The following is a 23776-nucleotide window of genomic DNA, read 5'->3' as shown; positions in this document are numbered from 1 at the left end:
GTTACGAGAGAGAATTGTTTTTAAATATAACCATGTTTTTCCTCATGTACAGGAGAACTAAAGTAATAAATAAATAGATATCTAAATACATAGAAATGGAATATATGTGTAAGGAATATAAAAATGGAAATAATAATTTGAGATTTAAAGTTGTGTTGTATAAAGACAGAGTTTCAAGATTAGCAATATTTGAGGTTATTTTATTTGTGTACTTTTCTAGCATTATGTTATCTTTCCTCAATTTTCCATAGTGAAATGCTTGCTGATAAAATAGCTAGGATAACATTTGCTCATTGTGATAGCTAAAATGAAAGTAGGGATTCATAAGTATCTAATCTAACAACTTATCTAGGAACTATTCAATGACCTATGAACATGTTAAGCATAGAATAATATACATATATATATGAATACATACACATATAGACATACATTGTATACATACTTATACGTACATATACGCACACATATACATACACACGCAAACATATATATACATTTAACTGTGAGTAAATATACATTTGTTAAAATGGCTTAAAGAGTATGTGCATATTTTATTATTATCAAATAGTAATTATACATGTTTCTTAAAGAACTACACGTATCTAGATATATACATGTAATCAGATTATAAATGTTTACCAACACAGGCATATGCAGTCCTTTGCTGTTTGGATATGGTGGTTATGAAGGAAAGAGCCAGCTCTTGAGTAGTCTTCTGAAGACAAGATAGTTATCTGTGGATCTTATATTTGGCGGTGATGAATTATATAGTTTGGCAGCTTGAACAGAGAAGGATGTACCACCTATAATCTTTTTCTTGTATGGTGGTGTTTTAAGGCGATACTACATGTAAAACCACACTCGTAGTTTATGAATAACAAAAAAGTAGTAAACTTGCCCCAAACGTTTAGGTTTACCTTTCTGAATAAGATCTTTAGATTATTGTAATACGCCATTTTTTGGTTTACCTATGGGTTTCCTGAAATGGCTCTACTGAATTCTAAATGCCACTGTGTGACTTGCACTGCCATGGTGTCATGTCTGCTTCATATTGTGGACATTGAGCACACTTCACTGGCTGCCTGTTTCAAAGCAAGTGATTTTTTATGTCATTCTCTTTTGTCCAATGTTCCCTCTATTCTTGAGGTCTTTGCTGTGTTCAAAGGAAATTTTCAAGTTATCACCTGACTCAAAAGCTGAGGTCCTCCCATGATCACTTAGATTTTTACACTGATATTTATCTGTTTTGTGCTTGCACTGTACTTTAGCATCAGGGCATCTTTTAGGTATCAGCCCCACTCTGTAAATATAGGAGTTATAAACAGCAACAAGTGGTATTGGCAAACCATAAATCAGAGTAAAGCAACTCTAAGTAATATCAACAGAATAGCTCTGAGTAATAGTGGGTTTATCAAAATTGAACCTCTGAAGTATTCAAGGTATTATTGAGAATATAAATTCAACCGATTCACTGTAACACCAAGATCAACGCTTGTAATCAATCTTTATATTTGATTTCTGAGTTAATGAAAATGGGTGTTTAAGGTATGATGTTATTAGCATATGCCTGTGTGATATTTGAGAAGTATTGGGAGCAAATTCTGAGTTTGAATTTCAAATAGAGCAATGATTGAAGTTTTGTAATAGAAGTAGCAATGAAGCAAAACTCTGACTGATCAGGTATATTATGTGGGGCGGAGCTCTCAGTGGGTATTACTGATATACATATGTTTCATTGACTTTGGGTATTGTCGGATGCATGATTCTGAGTAAGCCAGTGAATTATGAGGTCACACAATTAGAGTCTATACATTTTAGAAAGAGCTTTAAGTGAGTCAGTCAAAGTTTTACAGAGCTGTGAGTGAGTTTGGTTAATACCAAGCACAGATTTCTTAGTGTATCTTGATATCATCTGATACAGAGACCTTGTCAAAATCGGGTATTTCAGAAGAGTTATAAGTGACATCTGGTATTTTCATAATAAAACTAGTGTGGTATCTAGTAGAAGACAAACAATAAACCATCATAAGTTCACAGTGAAGAACCTTGCAAAGTGACCACTTTATTTCAGCTTTGATTGTGCAAAAAGTTAAAATGCAAATCTTTCCTTAACCTCTTGATAGGGTATACCAATATTCACTTACACTTTAATGCTGTGATTTCCAAGTAAGTCCGCAAAGGTATTTTAATCTCTGTGCAAACTCATTTCACTCAAGTTGAACTACTAAATATCGACTTCCAGAATATCGACCTACAAGAATATCATGGACAGAATACAGAGAGACAAATTATAAAAAGATAAGTGCATATGGCGAAATGTAGATTTACTATTTCTAACTCCACCTTTATATACCATGAAAGTATATATATCACCCAGGAACATGTGTGTGTGGAGTAAGTTATACGAAATCTATTCTTACTTACCTGTCAATATTTTAACTTGTCCTCGATATTCTGTTTCATTGATATTTTGAGTACAATAACCAGTGAGCACACATTCCCACAGGGATCACACTTCAACTCCGAACTTTTAAGTATGGGTTAAATGTTTAGCAAAATTAACGTTGAACATACTGTAATAAAACTCACAACAGGTCACTCTGATGAATACCTCCTGGACCATACCCAATCATGTGGCAATACTGGGTTATCAGGTACTGTGTGGGTATGTTTTGGGCCCATAATTCAATGTTTGACTATGTCATGAGCAAGCAATACACAACTCTCTGATATCTAAGTAACATCTTCAGTACACTTGCCGACAGTGTGTAATGTGAGTTATCATAAAGATGTTGAGGTCAGCTCTAAGATAAGAAACTAGGGAGGTTGCTATGAATCAGCTTGCTAAACGATCTGCTTCACATCCCAACTCATCAACCTATTTGATGTCCATGTTTCGTATGCAGCTATCAATCCAACTTGTGTGTTTCCATTCATCTACAAAGGAGTAACCTACCAAAGTTGCACCACAAAAGATTATTCTACTGAGTGGTGTGCCACCACTAGCAACTACGACCGTGATCATCGCTGGATTGGATGCTATGACAGAGGTAAGTGTAATGCATTTTCACCTGTTAACCAGGTCAAGGGAGCGCATGCACAGTGGATCACGGCCCCAGACAAATTCCCCTCTCAGTTTCCCTACATCCATCGTTGATCCCAAGCCAAACCTCTCACCTCCCCAGAACTACTCAAGCACTTCAGTTGTTTTGCCCGCAGAAGGTTTGGTAAGTGGCAGGACATGTGTTTATCCTAGAGAAATGGTGGTTGCTTCTGGCATGATCTGGATTGGCCATCTGAGATTTATGCTGGGCCTATAAAGTGAACAATGGTCATTAGACCTGTGAAACTGCGATACCCTGATGCTAGGATCTAGGTTTGAAGAGTAGTGAAGTACGGGCTGGGAAATCTGTCTTTTTACAGCAAGGGCCTGATTGAGATCCACGGACGGGTTACTCCATCTCAACAGTGATGGATATCCCATCTGTCAAAATATAAATCACATAGAATATGATGGTATTTATATTTCGCCAGATGGGATAGCCGTCACCAGATTTAAATCAAGCCCTGAATCTGATTAACATATTAGTCTTCAATTCCTGTAAGGTAGAAACAGGGATGAGAATCGATATTGGTCTCTTCTTTTCTTCCATCCTTGTCAACCTGCTGATGTCCTGCTAGGTTCCTTTAAAACTTTTATGTGTCCTGGCCACTAGAAAGCATCATTCTCCTTTTCTATACCCTTACTAGATGAGGATTGCCAGCGAGTCTGCATATTGTTTATATTGTCTTCAATATCAGGATGTCTTCTACACAGACATTGCAAAACTGCACCTTTTCGAAGCATTCAATTGGAGATTGTGTTTTTCTTTCTCATTGAAATCCAGCAAACAATAGATTATGAACTTCTAGATTAACTTCGTAGACTATCAGTCGAAGACCATTTTGCGGCCTTGGTGTTGCTAGATTTATCTGCAATGTTTGATACAGTTTACCATGAGCAGCTTTTTTAAGGCAGCACAAGTTGAAATATAAGAACTAGCTTGGATGCAATTGTAATTGTATTTCTATAGTACTTACTACCACTGACGAGGCGTCAAAACGCTTTTCGGCGAGTAGCATGCTACTCTGGAAACCAAAAGGATTAGTGGTGATTTAGTATAGGGAATTATTAGTACAGTATTAGTACTGGTATTAGTATGAGTTGATTTGAGCAGAGGATATCTGAGATTGTTAGTAGCTTTAAATAGAATAATGGAAGGATAGGGAGGGAAGAAACCAGAAGTGTTAATTGTGAGTTTATAGTAATAAGATGAGGCTTGGGATGAGTAAAGGAAAGATGGAGGAGGGAAGAAAGGGGTTAGTGAGATCATAGTAGTAGAAGGGGTTTTGCAGGAGTCAAAGGTGATGTAAGTGAGAGAGAATATAGTTGGGTTGTTTGGGAGATCATAGTAGTAAACTGTGGTTCGGGGTGAGCCAGGAATGGTAGAGGAGGGAAGAGCTTAGGCAGGATTATCTTGGAGATCATACTATTAGAATGGGTTTGGGATGAGTCAAATAGTATGGATGGAGGATGGATTGACAGAGGTAAAGGGTGATGCGGAGACAGAGTAAAGGTTACGAGAGAGAATTGTTTTGAAATATAACCATGTTTTTCCTCATGCACAGGAGAACTAAAGTAATAAATAAATAGATATCTAAATACATAGAAATGGAATATATGTGTAAGGAATATAAAAATGGAAATAATAATTTGAGATTTAAAGTTGTGTTGTATAAAGACAGAGTTTCAAGATTAGCAATATTTGAGGTTATTTTATTTGTGTACTTTTCTAGCATTATGTTATCTTTCCTCAATTTTCCATAGTGAAATGCTTGCTGATAAAATAGCTAGGATAACATTTGCTCATTGTGATAGCTAAAATGAAAGTAGGGATTCATAAGTATCTAATCTAACAACTTATCTAGGAACTATTCAATGACCTATGAACATGTTAAGCATAGAATAATATACATATATATATGAATACATACACATATAGACATACATTGTGTATATACTTATACATACATATACGCACACATATACATACACACGCAAACATATATATACATTTAACTGTGAGTAAATATACATTTATTAAAATGGCTTAAAGAGTATGTGCATATTTTATTATTATCAAATAGTAATTATACATGTTTCTTAAAGAACTACACGTATCTAGATATATACATGTAATCAGATTATAAATGTTTACCAACACAGGCATATGCAGTCCTTTGCTGTTTGGATATGGTGGTTATGAAGGAAAGAGCCAGCTCTTGAGTAGTCTTCTGAAGACAAGATAGTTATCTGTGGATCTTATATTTGTCGGTGATGAATTATATAGTTTGGCAGCTTGAACAGAGAAGGATGTACCACCTATAATCTTTTTCTTGTATGGTGGTGTTTTAAGGCGATACTACATGTAAAACCACACTCGTAGTTTATGAATAACAAAAAAGTAGTAAACTTGCCCCAAATGTTTAGGTTTACCTTTCTGAATAAGATCTTTAGATTATTGTAATACCCCATTTTTTGGTTCACCTATGGGTTTCCTGAAATGGCTCTACTGAATTCTAAATGCCACTGTGTGACTTGCACTGCCATGGTGTCATGTCTGCTCCATATTGTGGACATTGAACACACTTCACTGGCTGCCTTTTTCAAAGCAAGTAATTTTTTATGTCATTCTCTTTGGTCCATCGTTCCCTCTATTCTTGAGGTCTTTGCTATGTTCAAAGGAAATTTTCAAGTTATCACCTGACTCACAAGCTGAGATCCTCCCATGATCACTTAGATTTTTACACTGATATTTATCTGTTTTGTGCTTGCACTGTACTTTAGCATCAGGGCATCTTTTAGGTATCAGCCCCACTCTGTAAATACAGGAGTTATGAACAGCAGCAAGTGGTATTGGCAAACCATAAATCAGACTAAAGCAACTCTAAGTAATATCAACAGAATAGCTCTGAGTAATAGTGAGTTTATCAAAATTAAACCTCTGAAGTATTCAAGGTATTATTAAGAATATAAATTCATCCGATTCAATGTAACACCAAGATCAACGCTTGTAATCAATCTTTATAGTTGATTTCTGAGTTAATGAAAATGGCTGTTTAAGGTATGATGTTATTAGCATATGCCTGTGTGATATTTGAGAAGTATTGGGAGCGAATTCTGAGTTTGAATTTCAGATAGAGCAATGATTGAAGTTTTGTAATAGAAGTAGCAAAGAAGCAAAACTCTGACTGATCAGGTGTATTATGTGGGGGCGGAGCTCTCAGTGGGTATTACTGGTATACATATGTTTCATTGACTTTGGGTATTGTTGGATGCATGATTCTGAGTAAGCCAGCGAATTATGAGGTCACAACAATTAGAGTCTATACATTTTAGAAAGAGCTTTAAGTGAGTCAGTCAAAGTTTTACAGAGCTGTGAGTGAGTTTGGTTAATACCAAGCACAGATTTCTTAGTGTCTCTTGATATCATCTGATACAGAGACCTTGTCAAAATTGGGTATTTCAGTAGAGTTATAAGTGACATCTGGTATTTTCATAATAAAACTATTGTGGTATCTAGTAGAAGACAAACAATAAACCATCATAAGTTCACAGTGAAGAACCTTGCAAAGTGACCACTTTATTTCAGCTTTGATTGCGCAAAAAGTTCAAATGCAAATCTTTCCTTAACCTCTTGATAGGGTATACCAATATTCACTTGCACTTTAATGCTGTGATTTACAAGTAACTCCGCAAAGGTATTTTAATCTCTGTGCAAACTCATTTCACTCAAGTTGAACTACTAAATATGGACTTCCAGAATATCAAGGACAGAATACAGAAAGACAAAATATAAAAAGAGAAGTGCATATGGCGAAATGTAGATTTACTATTTCTAACTCCACCTTTATATACCATGAAAGTATATATATCACCCAGGTACATGTGTGTGGAGTAAGTTATACGAAATCTATTCTTACTTACCTGTCAATATTTTAACTTGTCCTCAATATTCTGTTTCATTGATATTTTGAGTACAATAACCAGGGAGCACACCATTCCCACAGGGATCACTCTTCAACTCCGAGTTTTTAAGTATGGGTTAAATGTTTAGCAAAATTAACGTTGAACATACTGTGATAAAACTCACAACAGGTCACTCTGACGAATACCTCCTGCACCATACCCAATCATGTGGCAATGCTGGGTTATCAGGTACTGTGTGGGTATGGTTTGGGCCCATAATTCAATGTTCGACTATGTCATGAGCAGGCAATACACAACTCTCTGATATCTAAGTCACATCTTCAGTACACTTGCCGACAGTGTGTAATGTGAGTTATCATAAAGATGTTGAGGTCAGCTCTAAGATAAAAAACTAGGGAGGTTGCTATGAATCAGCTTGCTAAACGATCTTTTTCACATCCCAACTCATTAACCTATTTGATGTCCATGTTTCTTATGCAGCTATCAACCCAGCTTGTGTGTTTCCATTCATCTACAAAGGAGTGACCTACCAAAATTGCACCACAAAAGATTATTCTACTGAGTGGTGTGCCACCACTAGCAACTACGACCGTGATCATCGCTGGATTGGATGCTATGACAGAGGTAAGTGTAATGCATTTTCAACTGTTAACCAGGTCAAGGGAGCGCATGCACAGTGGATCACGGCCCCAGACAAATTCCCCTCTCAGTTTCCCTACATCCATTGTTGATCCCAAGCCAAACCTCTCACCTCCCCATAACTACTCAGGCACTTCAGTTGTCCTGCCCGCAGAAAGTTTGGTAAGTGGCAGGACATGTGTTTATCCTAGAGAAATGGTGGTTGCTTCTGGCATGATCTGGATTGGCCATCTGAGATTTATGCTGGGCCTATAAGGTGAACAATGGTCGTTAGACCTGTGAAACTGCGATACCCTGATGCTAGGATCTAGGTTTGAAGAGTAATGAAGTACGGGCTGGGAAACCTGTCTTTTTACAGCAAGGGCCTGATTTAGATCCACGGACGGGTTACTCCATCTCAACAGTGATGGATATTCCATCTGTCAAAATATAAATCCCATAGAATATAATGGTATTTATATTTTGCCAGATGGGATATCCGTCACCAGATTTAAATCAAGCCCTGAATCTGATTAAATTATTAGTCTTCAATTCCGGTAAGGTAGAAACAGGGATGAGAATCAATATAAGTCTCTTCTTTTCTTCCATCCTTGTGTCAACCTGCTGATGTCCTGCTAGATTCCTTTAGAACTTTTATGTGTCCTGGCCACTAGAAAGCATCATTCTCCTATTGTATACCCTTACTAGATGAGGATTGCCAGTGAGTCTGCATATTGTTTATATTGTCTTCAATATCAGGCTGTCTTCTACATAGACATTGCAAAACTGCACCTTTTCGAAGCGTTCAATTGGAGATTGTGTTTTTCTTTCTCATTGAAACCCAGCAAACAATAGATTACGAACTTCTAGATGAACTTCCTAGACTATCAGTCGAACGCCATTTTGCTGCCTTGGTGTTGCTAGATTTATCTGCAGTGTTTGATACAGTTTACCATGAGCAGCTTTTTGTGAGGCAGCGCAAGTTGAAATACAAGAACTAGCTTGGATGTAATTGTAATTGTATTTATATAGTACTTACTACCCCTGACGAGGCGTCAAAACGCTTTTCGCCGAGTAGCATGCTACTCTGGAACCCAAAAGGATTAGTGGTGGATTAGTATAGGGAAATATGAGTACAGTATTAGTACTGGTATTAGTATGAGTTGATTTGTGCAGAGGACATCTGAGTTTGTTAGTAGCTTTTAATAGAATAATGGAGGGATAGCGAGGGAAGAAACCAGACGTGTTAATTGTGAGTTTATAGTAATAAGATGAGGCTTGGGATGAGTAAAGGAAAGTTGGAGGAGGGAAGCAAGGGGTTAGGAAGATCATAGTAGTAGAAGGGGTTTTGGAGGAGTCAAAGGTGATGTAAGTGAGAGAGAATATAGTAGGGTTGTTTGGGAGATCATAGTAGTAAACTGTGGTTCTGGGTGAGCCAGGAATGGTAGAGGAGGGAAGAGCTTAGGCAGGATTATCTTGGGGATCATAGTATTAGAATGGGTTTGGGATGCGTCAGAGAGTAGTTATGGAGAATGGATTGACAGAGGTAAAGGGTGATGCGGAGACAGAGTAAAGGTTACGAGAGAGAATTGTTTTTAAATATAACCATGTTTTTCCTCGTGTACAAGAGAACTAAAGTAATAAATAGATATCTAAATACATAGAAATGGAATATATGAGTAAGGAATATAAAAATGGAAATAATAATTTGAGATTTAAAGTTGTGTTGTATAAACACAGAGTTTCAAGATTAGCAATATTTGAGGTTATTTTATTTGCGAACTTTTCAAGCATTATGTTATCTTTCCTCAATTTTCCATAGTGAAATGCTTGCTGATAAAATAGCTAGGATAACATTTGCTCATTGTGATAGCTAAAATGAAAGTAGGGATTCATAAGTATCTAATCTAACAACTTATCTAGGAACTATTCAATGACCTATGAACATGTTAAGCATAGAATAATATACATATATATATGAATACATACACATATAGACATACATTGTGTATATACTTATACATACATATACGCACACATATACATACACACGCAAACATATATATACATTTAACTGTGAGTAAATATACATTTATTAAAATGGCTTAAAGAGTATGTGCATATTTTATTATTATCAAATAGTAATTATACATGTTTCTTAAAGAACTACACGTATCTAGATATATACATGTAATCAGATTATAAATGTTTACCAACACAGGCATATGCAGTCCTTTGCTGTTTGGATATGGTGGTTATGAAGGAAAGAGCCAGCTCTTGAGTAGTCTTCTGAAGACAAGATAGTTATCTGTGGATCTTATATTTGTCGGTGATGAATTATATAGTTTGGCAGCTTGAACAGAGAAGGATGTACCACCTATAATCTTTTTCTTGTATGGTGGTGTTTTAAGGCGATACTACATGTAAAACCACACTCGTAGTTTATGAATAACAAAAAAGTAGTAAACTTGCCCCAAATGTTTAGGTTTACCTTTCTGAATAAGATCTTTAGATTATTGTAATACCCCATTTTTTGGTTCACCTATGGGTTTCCTGAAATGGCTCTACTGAATTCTAAATGCCACTGTGTGACTTGCACTGCCATGGTGTCATGTCTGCTCCATATTGTGGACATTGAACACACTTCACTGGCTGCCTTTTTCAAAGCAAGTAATTTTTTATGTCATTCTCTTTGGTCCATCGTTCCCTCTATTCTTGAGGTCTTTGCTATGTTCAAAGGAAATTTTCAAGTTATCACCTGACTCACAAGCTGAGATCCTCCCATGATCACTTAGATTTTTACACTGATATTTATCTGTTTTGTGCTTGCACTGTACTTTAGCATCAGGGCATCTTTTAGGTATCAGCCCCACTCTGTAAATACAGGAGTTATGAACAGCAGCAAGTGGTATTGGCAAACCATAAATCAGACTAAAGCAACTCTAAGTAATATCAACAGAATAGCTCTGAGTAATAGTGGGTTTATCAAAATTAAACCTCTGAAGTATTCAAGGTATTATTACGAATATAAATTCACCCGATTCAATGTAACACCAAGATCAACGCTTGTAATCAATCTTTATAGTTGATTTCTGAGTTAATGAAAATGGCTGTTTAAGGTATGATGTTATTAGCATATGCCTGTGTGATATTTGAGAAGTATTGGGAGCGAATTCTGAGTTTGAATTTCAGATAGAGCAATGATTGAAGTTTTGTAATAGAAGTAGCAAAGAAGCAAAACTCTGACTGATCAGGTGTATTATGTGGGGGCGGAGCTCTCAGTGGGTATTACTGATATACATATGTTTCATTGACTTTGGGTATTGTTGGATGCATGATTCTGAGTAAGCCAGCGAATTATGAGGTCACAACAATTAGAGTCTATACATTTTAGAAAGAGCTTTAAGTGAGTCAGTCAAAGTTTTACAGAGCTGTGAGTGAGTTTGGTTAATACCAAGCACAGATTTCTTAGTGTCTCTTGATATCATCTGATACAGAGACCTTGTCAAAATTGGGTATTTCAGTAGAGTTATAAGTGACATCTGGTATTTTCATAATAAAACTATTGTGGTATCTAGTAGAAGACAAACAATAAACCATCATAAGTTCACAGTGAAGAACCTTGCAAAGTGACCACTTTATTTCAGCTTTGATTGTGCAAAAAGTTAAAATGCAAATCTTTCCTTAACCTCTTGATAGGGTATACCAATATTCACTTACACTTTAATGCTGTGATTTCCAAGCAACTCCGCAAAGGTATTTTAATCTCTGTGCAAACTCATTTCACTCAAGTTGAACTACTAAATATGGACTTCCAGAATATCAAGGACAGAATACAGAAAGACAAAATATAAAAAGAGAAGTGCATATGGCGAAATGTAGATTTACTATTTCTAACTCCACCTTTATATACCATGAAAGTATATATATCACCCAGGTACATGTGTGTGGAGTAAGTTATACGAAATCTATTCTTACTTACCTGTCAATATTTTAACTTGTCCTCAATATTCTGTTTCATTGATATTTTGAGTACAATAACCAGGGAGCACACCATTCCCACAGGGATCACTCTTCAACTCCGAGTTTTTAAGTATGGGTTAAATGTTTAGCAAAATTAACGTTGAACATACTGTGATAAAACTCACAACAGGTCACTCTGACGAATACCTCCTGCACCATACCCAATCATGTGGCAATGCTGGGTTATCAGGTACTGTGTGGGTATGGTTTGGGCCCATAATTCAATGTTCGACTATGTCATGAGCAGGCAATACACAACTCTCTGATATCTAAGTCACATCTTCAGTACACTTGCCGACAGTGTGTAATGTGAGTTATCATAAAGATGTTGAGGTCAGCTCTAAGATAAAAAACTAGGGAGGTTGCTATGAATCAGCTTGCTAAACGATCTTTTTCACATCCCAACTCATTAACCTATTTGATGTCCATGTTTCTTATGCAGCTATCAACCCAGCTTGTGTGTTTCCATTCATCTACAAAGGAGTGACCTACCAAAATTGCACCACAAAAGATTATTCTACTGAGTGGTGTGCCACCACTAGCAACTACGACCGTGATCATCGCTGGATTGGATGCTATGACAGAGGTAAGTGTAATGCATTTTCACCTGTTAACCAGGTCAAGGGAGCGCATGCACAGTGGATCACGGCCCCAGACAAATTCCCCTCTTAGTTTCCCTACATCCATCGTTGATCCCAAGCCAAACCTCTCACCTCCCCATAACTACTCAGGCACTTCAGTTGTCCTGCCCGCAGAAAGTTTGGTAAGTGGCAGGACATGTGTTTATCCTAGAGAAATGGTGGTTAATTCTGGCATGATCTGGATTGGCCATCTGAGATTTATGCTGGGCCTATAAGGTGAACAATGGTCGTTAGACCTGTGAAACTGCGATACCCTGATGCTAGGATCTAGGTTTGAAGAGTAATGAAGTACGGGCTGGGAAACCTGTCTTTTTACAGCAAGGGCCTGATTTAGATCCACGGACGGGTTACTCCATCTCAACAGTGATGGATATTCCATCTGTCAAAATATAAATCCCATAGAATATAATGGTATTTATATTTTGCCAGATGGGATATCCGTCACCAGATTTAAATCAAGCCCTGAATCTGATTAAATTATTAGTCTTCAATTCCGGTAAGGTAGAAACAGGGATGAGAATCAATATAAGTCTCTTCTTTTCTTCCATCCTTGTGTCAACCTGCTGATGTCCTGCTAGATTCCTTTAGAACTTTTATGTGTCCTGGCCACTAGAAAGCATCATTCTCCTATTGTATACCCTTACTAGATGAGGATTGCCAGTGAGTCTGCATATTGTTTATATTGTCTTCAATATCAGGCTGTCTTCTACATAGACATTGCAAAACTGCACCTTTTCGAAGCGTTCAATTGGAGATTGTGTTTTTCTTTCTCATTGAAACCCAGCAAACAATAGATTACGAACTTCTAGATGAACTTCCTAGACTATCAGTCGAACGCCATTTTGCTGCCTTGGTGTTGCTAGATTTATCTGCAGTGTTTGATACAGTTTACCATGAGCAGCTTTTTGTGAGGCAGCGCAAATTGAAATACAAGAACTAGCTTGGATGTAATTGTAATTGTATTTATATAGTACTTACTACCCCTGACGAGGCGTCAAAACGCTTTTCGCCGAGTAGCATGCTACTCTGGAACCCAAAAGGATTAGTGGTGGATTAGTATAGGGAAATATGAGTACAGTATTAGTACTGGTATGAGTATGAGTTGATTTGTGCAGAGGACATCTGAGTTTGTTAGTAGCTTTTAATAGAATAATGGAGGGATAGCGAGGGAAGAAACCAGACGTGTTAATTGTGAGTTTATAGTAATAAGATGAGGCTTGGGATGAGTAAAGGAAAGATGGAGGAGGGAAGCAAGGGGTTAGGAAGATCATAGTAGTAGAAGGGGTTTTGGAGGAGTCAAAGGTGATGTAAGTGAGAGAGAATATAGTAGGGTTGTTTGGGAGATCATAGTAGTAAACTGTGGTTCTGGGTGAGCCAGGAATGGTAGAGGAGGGAAGAGCTTAGGCAGGATTATCTTGGGGATCATAGTATTAGAATGGGTTTGGGATGCGTCAGAGAGTAGTTATGGAGAATGGATTGACAGAGGTAAAGGGTGATGCGGAGACAGAGTAAAGGTTACGAGAGAGAATTGTTTTTAAATATAACCATGTTTTTCCTCGTGTACAAGAGAACTAAAGTAATAAATAGATATCTAAATACATAGAAATGGAATATATGAGTAAGGAATATAAAAATGGAAATAATAATTTGAGATTTAAAGTTGTGTTGTATAAACACAGAGTTTCAAGATTAGCAATATTTGAGGTTATTTTATTTGTGAGTTTTTCTAGCATTATGTTATCTTTCCTCAATTTTCCATAGTGAAATGCTTGCTGATAAAATAGCTAGGATAACATTTGCTCATTGTGATAGCTAAAATGAATGTAGGGATTCATAAGTATCTAATCTAACAACTTATCTAGGAACTATTCAATGACCTATGAACATGTTAAGCATAGAATAATATACATATATATATGAATACATACACATATAGACATACATTGTATACATACTTGTACGTACATATACGCACACATATACATACACACGCACACATATATGTACATTTAACTGTGAGTAAATATACATTTGTTAAACAGGCTTAAAGAGTATGTACGTATTTTATTATTATCAAATAGTAATTATACATGTTTCTTAAAGAACTACACATATCTAGATATATACATGTAATCAGATTATAAATGTTTACCAACACAGGCATATGCAGTCCTTTGCTGTTTGGATATGGTGGTTATGAAGGAAAGAGCCAGCTCTTGAGTAGTCTTCTAAAGACAAGATAGTTATCTGTGGATCTTATATTTGGCGGTGATGAATTCTATAGTTTGGCAGCTTGTTTTAAGGCGATACTACATGTAAAACCACACTCGTAGTTTATGAATAACAAAAAAGTAGTAAACTTGCCCCAAACGTTTAGGTTTACCTTTCTGAATAAGATCTTTAGATTATTGCAATACGCCATTTTTTGGTTCACCTATGGGTTTCCTGAAATGGCTCTACTGAATTCTAAATGCCACTGTGTGACTTGCACTGCCATGGTGTCATGTCTGCTCCATATTGTGGACATTGAACGCACTTCACTGGCTGCCTGTTTCAAAGCAAGTGATTTTTTATGTCATTCTTTTTGGTCCATCGTTCCCTCTATTCTTGAGGTCTTTGCAGTGTTCAAAGGAAATTTTCAAGTTATCACCTGACTCACAAGCTGAGGTCCTCCCATGATCACTTAGATTATTACACTGATATTTATCTGTTTTGTGCTTGCACTGTACTTTAGCATCAGGGCATCTTTTAGGTATCAGCCCCACTCTGTAAATATAGGAGTTATGAACAGTAACAAGTGGTATTGACAAACCATAAATCAGAGTAAAGCAACTCTAAGTAATATCAACAGAATAGCTCTGAGTAATATTGGGTTTATCAAAATTAAACCTCTGAAGTATTCAAGGTATTATTAAGAATATAAATTTAACCGATCCAGTGTAACACCAAGATCAAAGCTTGTATTCAATCGTAATATTTGATTTCTGAGTTCATGAAGGTGGGTGTCTAATGTATGATGTTATTAGCACATGCCAGTGTGATATTTGAGAAGTATTGGGAGCAAATTCTGAGTTTGAATTTCAGAAAGAACAATGAATGAAGTTTTGTAATAGAAGTAGCAATGAAGGAAAACTCTGACTGACCAGTGGTATTATGAGGGGCGGAGCTCTCAGTGATTATTGCTGATATACATATTTTTCATTGACTTTGGGTATTATCGGATGCATGATTCTGAGTGAGCCAGTGAATTATGAGGTCACAACAATTAGAGTCCATCGGTTTTACAAACAGCTTTATGTGAGTCAGTCAAAGTTTTACAGAGCTGTGAGTGAGTTTGGGTATTCCCAAGCACAGATTTCTTAGTGTCTTTTGATATTATCTGAGACAGAGACCTTGTCAAAATTGGGTATTTCAGAAGAGTTATGAGCGACATCTGGTGTTTTCATAATAAAACTATTGTAGTATCTAGTAGAAGACAAACAATAAACCATCATAGGTTCAAAGTGAAGAACCTTGCAAAGTGACCACTTTATTTCAGCTTTGATTGTGCAAAAAGTTCAAATGCAAATCTTTCTATAACCTCTTGATAGGGTATACCAATATTCACTAGCGCTCTAATGCTGTGATTTCCAAGTAACTCCGAAAAGGTATTTTAATCTCTGTGCAAAGTCCATTTCACTCAAGTTGAGCTACTAAATATCGACTTCCAGAATATCGACCTACAAGAATATCATGGACAGAATACCGAGAGACAACATATAAAAATAAGTGCATATGGCGAAATGTAGATTTACTATTTCTAATTCCACGTTTATGTACCATGAAAGTATATATATATCACCCAGGTACATGTGTGTGGAGTAAGTTATACAAAATCTATACTTACTTACCTGTCAATATTTTAACTTGTCCTCAATATTCTGTTCCATTGATATTTTGAGTACAATAACCAGTGAGCACACCATTCCCACAGGGATCACACTTCAGCTCCCAGCTTCTAAGTATGGGTTAAATGTTTGGCAAAATTAATGTTGAACATACTGTGATAAAACTCACAACAGGTCTCTCTGATGAATACCTCCTGCACCATACCCTATCATGTGGCAATGCTGGGTTATCAGGTACTATGTGGGTATGGTTTGGGCTCATAATTCAATGTTCGACTATGTCATGAGTAAGCAATAGACCACTCTCTGATATCTAAGCCACATCTTCAGTACACTTGCTGACATTGAGTAATGTGCGTTATCATAAAGATGTTGAGGTCAGCTCTAAGATAAGAAACTAGGGAGGTTGCCATGAATCAGTTTGCTAAATTATCTGTTGCACATCCCAACTCATCAACATATTTGATCTCCATGTTTCATATGCAGCTATCAATCCAGATTGTGTGTTTCCATTCATCTACAAAGGGGTAACCTACTAAAGTTGCACCACAAAAGATCATTCTGCTGAGTGGTGTGCCACCACTAGCAACTATGACCGTGATCATCGCTGGATTGGATGCTATGACATCTTACTAGATGGGGATTGCCATTGAGTCTGCATATTGTTTGTATTGTCTTGAATGTCAGCCTGTCTTCTACACAGACATTGCAAAGCTCCACCACCTCGAAGCGTCCAATTGGAGATTGTGTTTTTCTTTTTTAATTGAAACCGAGCAAACAATAAACTCCAAACTTCTCATCCACCTTCTTCACCCATTTACTAAGTAAGCGTAGGCCATAACGTCAAGCCAACTATTAACTCAAGACAGAAAAACTGTTTATTACACTACAGTAAAAAATAGTGACCTTCTCTTGAAACTAATTTTCTCTGTTTCGTTAAACTAATATGATCTAAGCCTAAATTGCTCTGTAACTTGAAATGTGTTAGAAATGGGGGTCTTTGGTTGACAGTCAGGTTACCCCCTGTTCAAGCAAGGAAACTCACTCTAGTCAGGGTAAATGAGAATCACCCTCAGCTAACCCCTGCTTACCTCCTTGGTAGCTTAGAAGAGCAGTAGGCTTAACTTCAGAGTGATATGTGTAAAGTTTTTGTACCACACTATAAAATGACACAACACCAGTTTCGAAAAATAGGAAATATTTATCTAAACAAAACAAGACCAAAACGACAAAAATCCACAATACACAAGTCAAGTTATCAATTAAAAAGCAAAAGGAGTCTTTCTGTAGTTTCAAACACACACTAACACTGTTACGTTCAGTGCATCAAAAATAACCCCGCACGGGCGAGTGTGCGTCAAAAAGAGCTTGTGATGCATTAATTTCACTCACGAGCGAGACCTTGTGCCGTTTCTCCTTTCGTCAGTTCGGGACGCGTCATTTCTTCTCTCCGCAGGAGAGCGATGCGTCAATCTGGTCAGCACTCTCGGGTCCAGGCAGGCCTAGCGTTGTTTTTACATGCCCATCAGTACTTGCATCGGAAATCCAGCCGCACGATGATTCACAAAACACGCAGCGCAGGTTTCGATTCTCCAGCTCCATGCATCGATTCTTCAGTAGTTTTTCCAGCGAATGACGATTTTTAGCCGCAGAGCCGGCCGCATGTTGTTTTTTCAGCCGCAGATCAGAGTTGCATCGATCCATTCCCCACCCTGCGCTCTGTGCGTGGATTTCTCCCTCTTGGGCTGCCAGCTTCTCCTTTCAGGGTCCCAGGAACTGGATGGGCACCACAGGGCAGAGTAGGAGTCTCTCCAGAGACTCCAGGTGCTGTCAGAGAGAAGTCTTTGCTGCCCCTAAGACTTCAAACAGGAGGCAAGCTCTAAATAAAGCTGTTGGAGATTTCTTCTGTTGTAGATTTCTTCTCAAGATAGAAGGCACACAAGGTCCAGTCTTTGCCCTCTTACTCTGGCAGAAGCAGCAACTGCAGTGTAGCTCCACAAAGCACAGTCACAGGCAGGGCAGCTCTTCTTCCTCAGCTCTTCAGATCTTCTCTAGGCAGAGGTTCCTCTTGGTTTCCAGAAGTGTTCTAAAGTCTGTGGTTTTGGGTGCCCTTCTTACACCCAATTTCTCCTTTGAAATTAGGCCTACTTCAAAGTTAAGTCTCTTTTGAATGTGAAATCCTGCCTTGCCCAGGCCACAGACACTCACCAGGGGGTTGGAGACTGCATTGTGTGAATGCAGGCACAGCCCTTTCAGGTGTGAGTGACCACTCCTCCCCTCTCTCTTAGCACAGATGGCTCATCAGGATATGCATGATACACCACAGCTCCCTTTTGTGTCACTCTCTAGTGTGAGGTGCAACCAGCCCAACTGTCAAACTGACCCAGACAGGGAATCCACAAACAGGCAGAGTCACAAAAATGGTATAAGCAAGAAAATACTCACTTTCTAAAAGTGGCATTTTCAAACACACACTCTTAAAAAAACTTTACTAAGAGATGTATGTTTAAATTGTGAGCTCAGAGACCCCAAACTCCACATGTCCATCCGCTCCCAAAGGGAATCTACACTTTAATCAGATTTAAAGGTAGCCCCATGTTAACCTATCAGAGGGACAGGCCTTGCAACAGTGAAAAAGGAATTTAGCAATATTTCACTGTGAGGACATATAAAACACATTACTATATGTGCTACCTTAACCATACACTGCATCCTGGCCTTGGGGCTACCTAGGGCCTACCTTAGGGGTGTCTGACATGGAAGAAAGGGGAAGGTTTAGGCCTGGCAGGTGGGTACACTTGCCAAGTCGAATTCATAGTTAAAAACTGCACACACAGACACTGCAATGGCAGGTCTGAGACATGATTACAGAGCTACTTATGTGGGTGGCACAACCAGTGCTGCAAGCCCACTAGTAGCATTTCATTTACAGGCCCTGGGCATCTCTAGTGCACTGTACTAGGGACTTACTAATAAATCAAATATGCCAATCATGCATAAGCCAATCACATACACATTTTGTAAAGGAGCACTTGCACTTTAGCACTGGTTAGCAGTGGTAAAGTACCCAGAATTACAAAAACCGCAAAATCAGAGTCCAGCACACATCCACAATCTGGGGAATGGAGGCAAAAAGTTATGGGAGACCACGCCAAGGATGAAAAGTCTAACAAAATGCTGTTGAAGATACACTCCCTGAAGCCCCGCTAATTCAAAGCAATAAGTACCCCTTGGTGCATGAGAAGATTCTCCTAAGGTGTCATATTTTGCCCTGCAGCAGTTCAAGTGCCCAGTGAATCTCTCAAGATCGTTGGATTAGGTTTGAGCTCAAAACAGCCATATTTCAAACAAACACAATATGAGGCAAAATTACTTTTTGTCGCAGAAAATTCACCTCCCTTAAGTACGCCAAATGAAAGCACACAGAACACAAAAAACTTTAGAAGTTCACAATTGGTCTCACAAGATCAGGTGTCCCATTGCATAACCAATGTATGTTTTTGCCAATACCTCTGGTTGGTGTGTATATGCATTTGTGACTGCATTGGTTGGGCCCAATAACCCACTGGATATTGTAGAAAACAATTTCAAAGCAAATACCAAAAATATTATTGTAAAGATGCCAATGTCATAAAGGACTAATTATAGGGAAGCAATTATTGAAATGGACATTGATTTATACACTCTAAATTTACTTTTGTGATCCTGATTTATTATGTAGTTCCTTGTATCTTATTCACGTTTCAGTACTTCATCAGAGTGCAGAAGGGGCACAGATAACACCTGTTTCGTCCCATGTTGGTTCGCAGGCCTGGGGCTTTTTCAAGCCTTTGAAGTGGGGTTTCTTTACCTCCAGTTATCAGGCAAAAAGGGGTTAATTTTAAGCCATGTCATGAGGCAAAAATCTGTCCAGGAGTGGTAAGGATACATTGGTCAGTGCAAGCCAACTACAACTTTGGATCTTGGTTACACACTGCAGTCAGACCAATTACCACACTGCATGACCTCCCTGGTGTGGTGGGCAGGTTTGGATAAGAAGGATGTCTCACTTAACCTCCTCTGTCTTTCCAGACCTGCATAAGAGGTATCATCACCTCCCGACTACGGTTTTTGCTTGACTGTGAGACTATAGCAAACCCATGACGGAGCACAGGCTGGGATGTAAACACTGCTTGCCGCTCCTGTCCCATCATGCTAAACATAAGCATGTAGGGGCAGATTTTCAAGTAAGTGGCACATCGGTCCAGATGCACCACTTTTCTTGCGTCCCCCTTACGGCACCTAATGACACTATGGTTGTACTGTATTTATAATACGGTGCATCGTGGCAGTCATTAGCGCAATATCATCAAAATGATTGACGCTATTGTGGCGCTTTGCTGCACTAGTAACCAAAATTTGGACACTAGTGCAGCAAAGCAGAGGGAGGCCCATAGGTTGATATGAGTGCTTCATTTTAATGCCTGCCTTAAGCAGGCGTTAACCTAGATGGAAAAAATGTTACAGTGAAATCTTGTAAATTTCACTGTGCCATTTTGTCGAGCCTCCATGTGTGAGAATGCCCCCTTCATACATTATGCCTGACATACGCATAATGTGGCGCAAGAGGTTGCGCAACGGTGCAATGCAAGCATTGCACTACTTTGTAAACCTGGCACGGGGAAAAGGCCACCTTAGCACCGCCTTAGTGTAAAAAAAGTGATGCTGAGGTGGCGCTAAATTGGCACAAGGGGTTTGTAAATCTGCCCCGTAGTTTCTTGCACTAATCTACGTATCATTGCTGTTCTTTCACAGTTTTTTGCTTGATCAGGTGGCTCAAGAATCCATCTGTTTTTCTCTCGTTAGGTCCTTGTTTCTTGTGCAGCATTCTGACTAGACAGACTAAGTATGGAAACATTAATTTCTAAACCAAAATGAAAACAATTCTGACAACAAAAGTGCAAACCGTTTCTAAAAAAAGGAAACAATCAAGCTCTTGCTGTCATAAAATCACTCGATCTGAGCTTTCTGATAGCTTGAAAGGAAAAAAAATAAACAATTTTCCCTATTATAGTGTGTGGGTAAATAGGTGAGAAATGTCTGGAAGAACTCGGAAAGGCGTGCATTTCAGAAAAATAGATAACATTCTTGGTTCAACAAAGTGCTCATTCGTTTAGTCTGAACTAGGGTTTTCAAAATGAACTTTTTATGGAGTTCCAAAACAGTATATTAAAATTGCTAAAGCAGTGTTTGGCACAAGGTGACATCTGAAATTTATGGTACTAACGGAGGGCCTCTGGAAGCAATATACAGCAACGTTCCCTCAATGTTTATGATCTTCTCCATCTACAGATAGTCCCAATCCTGTATCACTTTCATGGCAGGAGCACCTGCTTCACAAAAGGGAAGGTGGAGTGACTGATTAGAGAGAGAGATTCCAGGGGGGCGTGGCTTGGCGCCATGGCGGTAGCAGCTTCTTCCTGAGGCTTCCGCCCTTCTCTCCTCGCCCCTGGGGCTATAACACTCAGTTCGGCTCCAAATTCGACACAGAGGGAGCGGAATGCGTGATGCCCCCCCGGGCTAATGCTTTTCGGCTTCTGACCCCCAGAAACCACTGTTTCCGGCTCCGTCATGTGCGAGCCTGGTGCGATGTGGAGGAGCGATCGAGGCGACAAGATGGCGCCTACCGGGTGCTCCGGGGCCTAGGCGGTCAGCGGACAGAGGGAGACACTGCGGCCCAGATCGAACCTTGCCGATCCAAGACGAGCAGAGAGAAGAAAGGGACAGGCAGACCGGACGATGCCGGAAGAAATGGCCCAACACAGCAGAGTCACTGCGAGAGGAGGTGAGGAGGCCCGGCATCAAATCGGGAACGGAGGCGCGTCCATCTGACACATCACACCGTGATAAACCCGCCGGGGGGAGCTGACCTGGAGTACTGTAGCCTGGGGACCCGAACAACGAGAAAGCCATTGAAGGTGAGGAGGGGCCCGGCATAACGAGGCTGAAACCCATCCCGAGTGAGACCGCTGGGGAGAGCGTGAGAGAAAGCCGGGCCTGTCATGCGGGGTTCCCGGGGGACCAGAGCAGAGGGGCGCCCCCCAACCTAGAACGCTGAGAATCGTTCACTGGAAAATACCGGCCTAACAAAACCGATTCAGACCCTCCTAATATATGAGCCAATATAGAACTAGCGATCAAATAAAGAAGGGGACTATGGCGTAACTAAAATTACGGACTGGTTCCACGTTTGACCCTTAAGATCCAATACGTTGATAAAACTAGCCAACAGCTCAAATCTGAAAGACCAACAGATTATTCATCGGACCAGTTTAACAGTCTGTATATAGGCCATTTGGCCTAATAAAAGACAGGCCACCTCCTCCCAGGTGCTGGATCGTAGCCCCCCTGGTGGGCCCTCCCTGAACCCAGCATCATCTGGAAAACAGATAAATAAACACTCATTGGCTCCATATTGCCCTTACATTATCAAGAGAATTGCATCCTCTTAAAAATAAGCAACCTCCAGCAAAAGTGACACACATCTCCAGAGATGGGCAAACCAAGCAGAAGGCGAGAAGCCGATAACACCAGAGATGTCCCAGACAGTACACCCCCAGAACAAGAGGGCGTGAGGAAATTTTCCTCTGTGGAGGAAAGAGCTCCAAAAGAACCTACCCTGCAGGATGTAATGCAAGCTATCACTGCCTCCAGAATCGTTCTTGAGGAGAAAATAGACTCTCTCGCATCAGACTTCTCGGTGCTCAGAGATGATCACCGGCGCCTTGCAGAAAGAGTGACCTCTGCAGAAAGATAGTTGAGGGAAATGGGGCCCGAGCTTCAAGGCGCTTCCAAAACATCGCAACAAATGGAGAAAAGAATAAAGGACTTGGAGCTGAGGGCGGAAGATGCTGAAAACAGATCGAGGCGAAATAATATCAGGATCATGGGGCTACCTGAGAAAGTCGAAGGAACCAACATGGTTGACTTTCTTGAAAAATGGTTGAAGGAAAATATAGCGTAGGAAGGCCTATCCCAGTTTTTTGCAGTGGAGAGAGCACACAGAGTCCCGGCACGTCATCCCCCGTCGGGCGCCCCTGCTAGACCTGTAATAGCTAAACTATTGCACTATAAGGACAGAGACCACTTACTCACCCAAAGCAGATAAAATGGAGACTGCAAGTTGGACAACCAAGTGATTTGAATTTTCCCTGATTTCTCTCGAGAGGTATTAAGGCAGAGGGCCTCTTTCAGGGAGGCCAAACAAAGACTCAGAAACCTGGGGATTCAATATGGGATGTTATTCCCAGCCAAACTCCGAATAATAACCACAACAGGCTCACAATTCTTTAACTCGGCGGAGGAGGTCTGGAGTTGGGTGGATAAACAGCATCTCAACGAGAAAAGACTTAGGGGGTTATTCCAACTTCGGAGGAGGTGCTAATCTGTCCCAAAAGTGACGGATATACCACCAGCCGTATTACGAGTTCCATAGGATATAATGGACTTGTAATATGGCTGGTGGTATATCCGTCACTTTACCGTCACTTTTGGGACGGATTACCACCTCCTCCGAAGTTGGAATAACCCCCTTA

General features: G+C 39.3%; 1 protein-coding gene across 1 annotated transcript in view; it reads left to right on the top strand.

The window, feature by feature from the left end:
* LOC138295397 (uncharacterized) overlaps positions 1 to 23776 on the top strand; it is a 212102-nt gene that overhangs the window by 76215 nt on the left and 112111 nt on the right. The window contains exons 7-9 of the mRNA XM_069233667.1: positions 2910 to 3053; positions 7514 to 7657; positions 12117 to 12260. Of these exons, the coding sequence (XP_069089768.1) occupies positions 2910 to 3053; positions 7514 to 7657; positions 12117 to 12260 (432 nt within the window). The remainder of the gene's footprint in view (positions 1 to 2909; positions 3054 to 7513; positions 7658 to 12116; positions 12261 to 23776) is intronic.

The sequence above is a fragment of the Pleurodeles waltl genome, chromosome 5 (genome assembly GCF_031143425.1).
Source record: "Pleurodeles waltl isolate 20211129_DDA chromosome 5, aPleWal1.hap1.20221129, whole genome shotgun sequence".
Classification (NCBI taxonomy): Eukaryota; Metazoa; Chordata; class Amphibia; order Caudata; family Salamandridae; genus Pleurodeles; species Pleurodeles waltl.
This window is presented reverse-complemented; position numbering and strand designations above follow the sequence as displayed.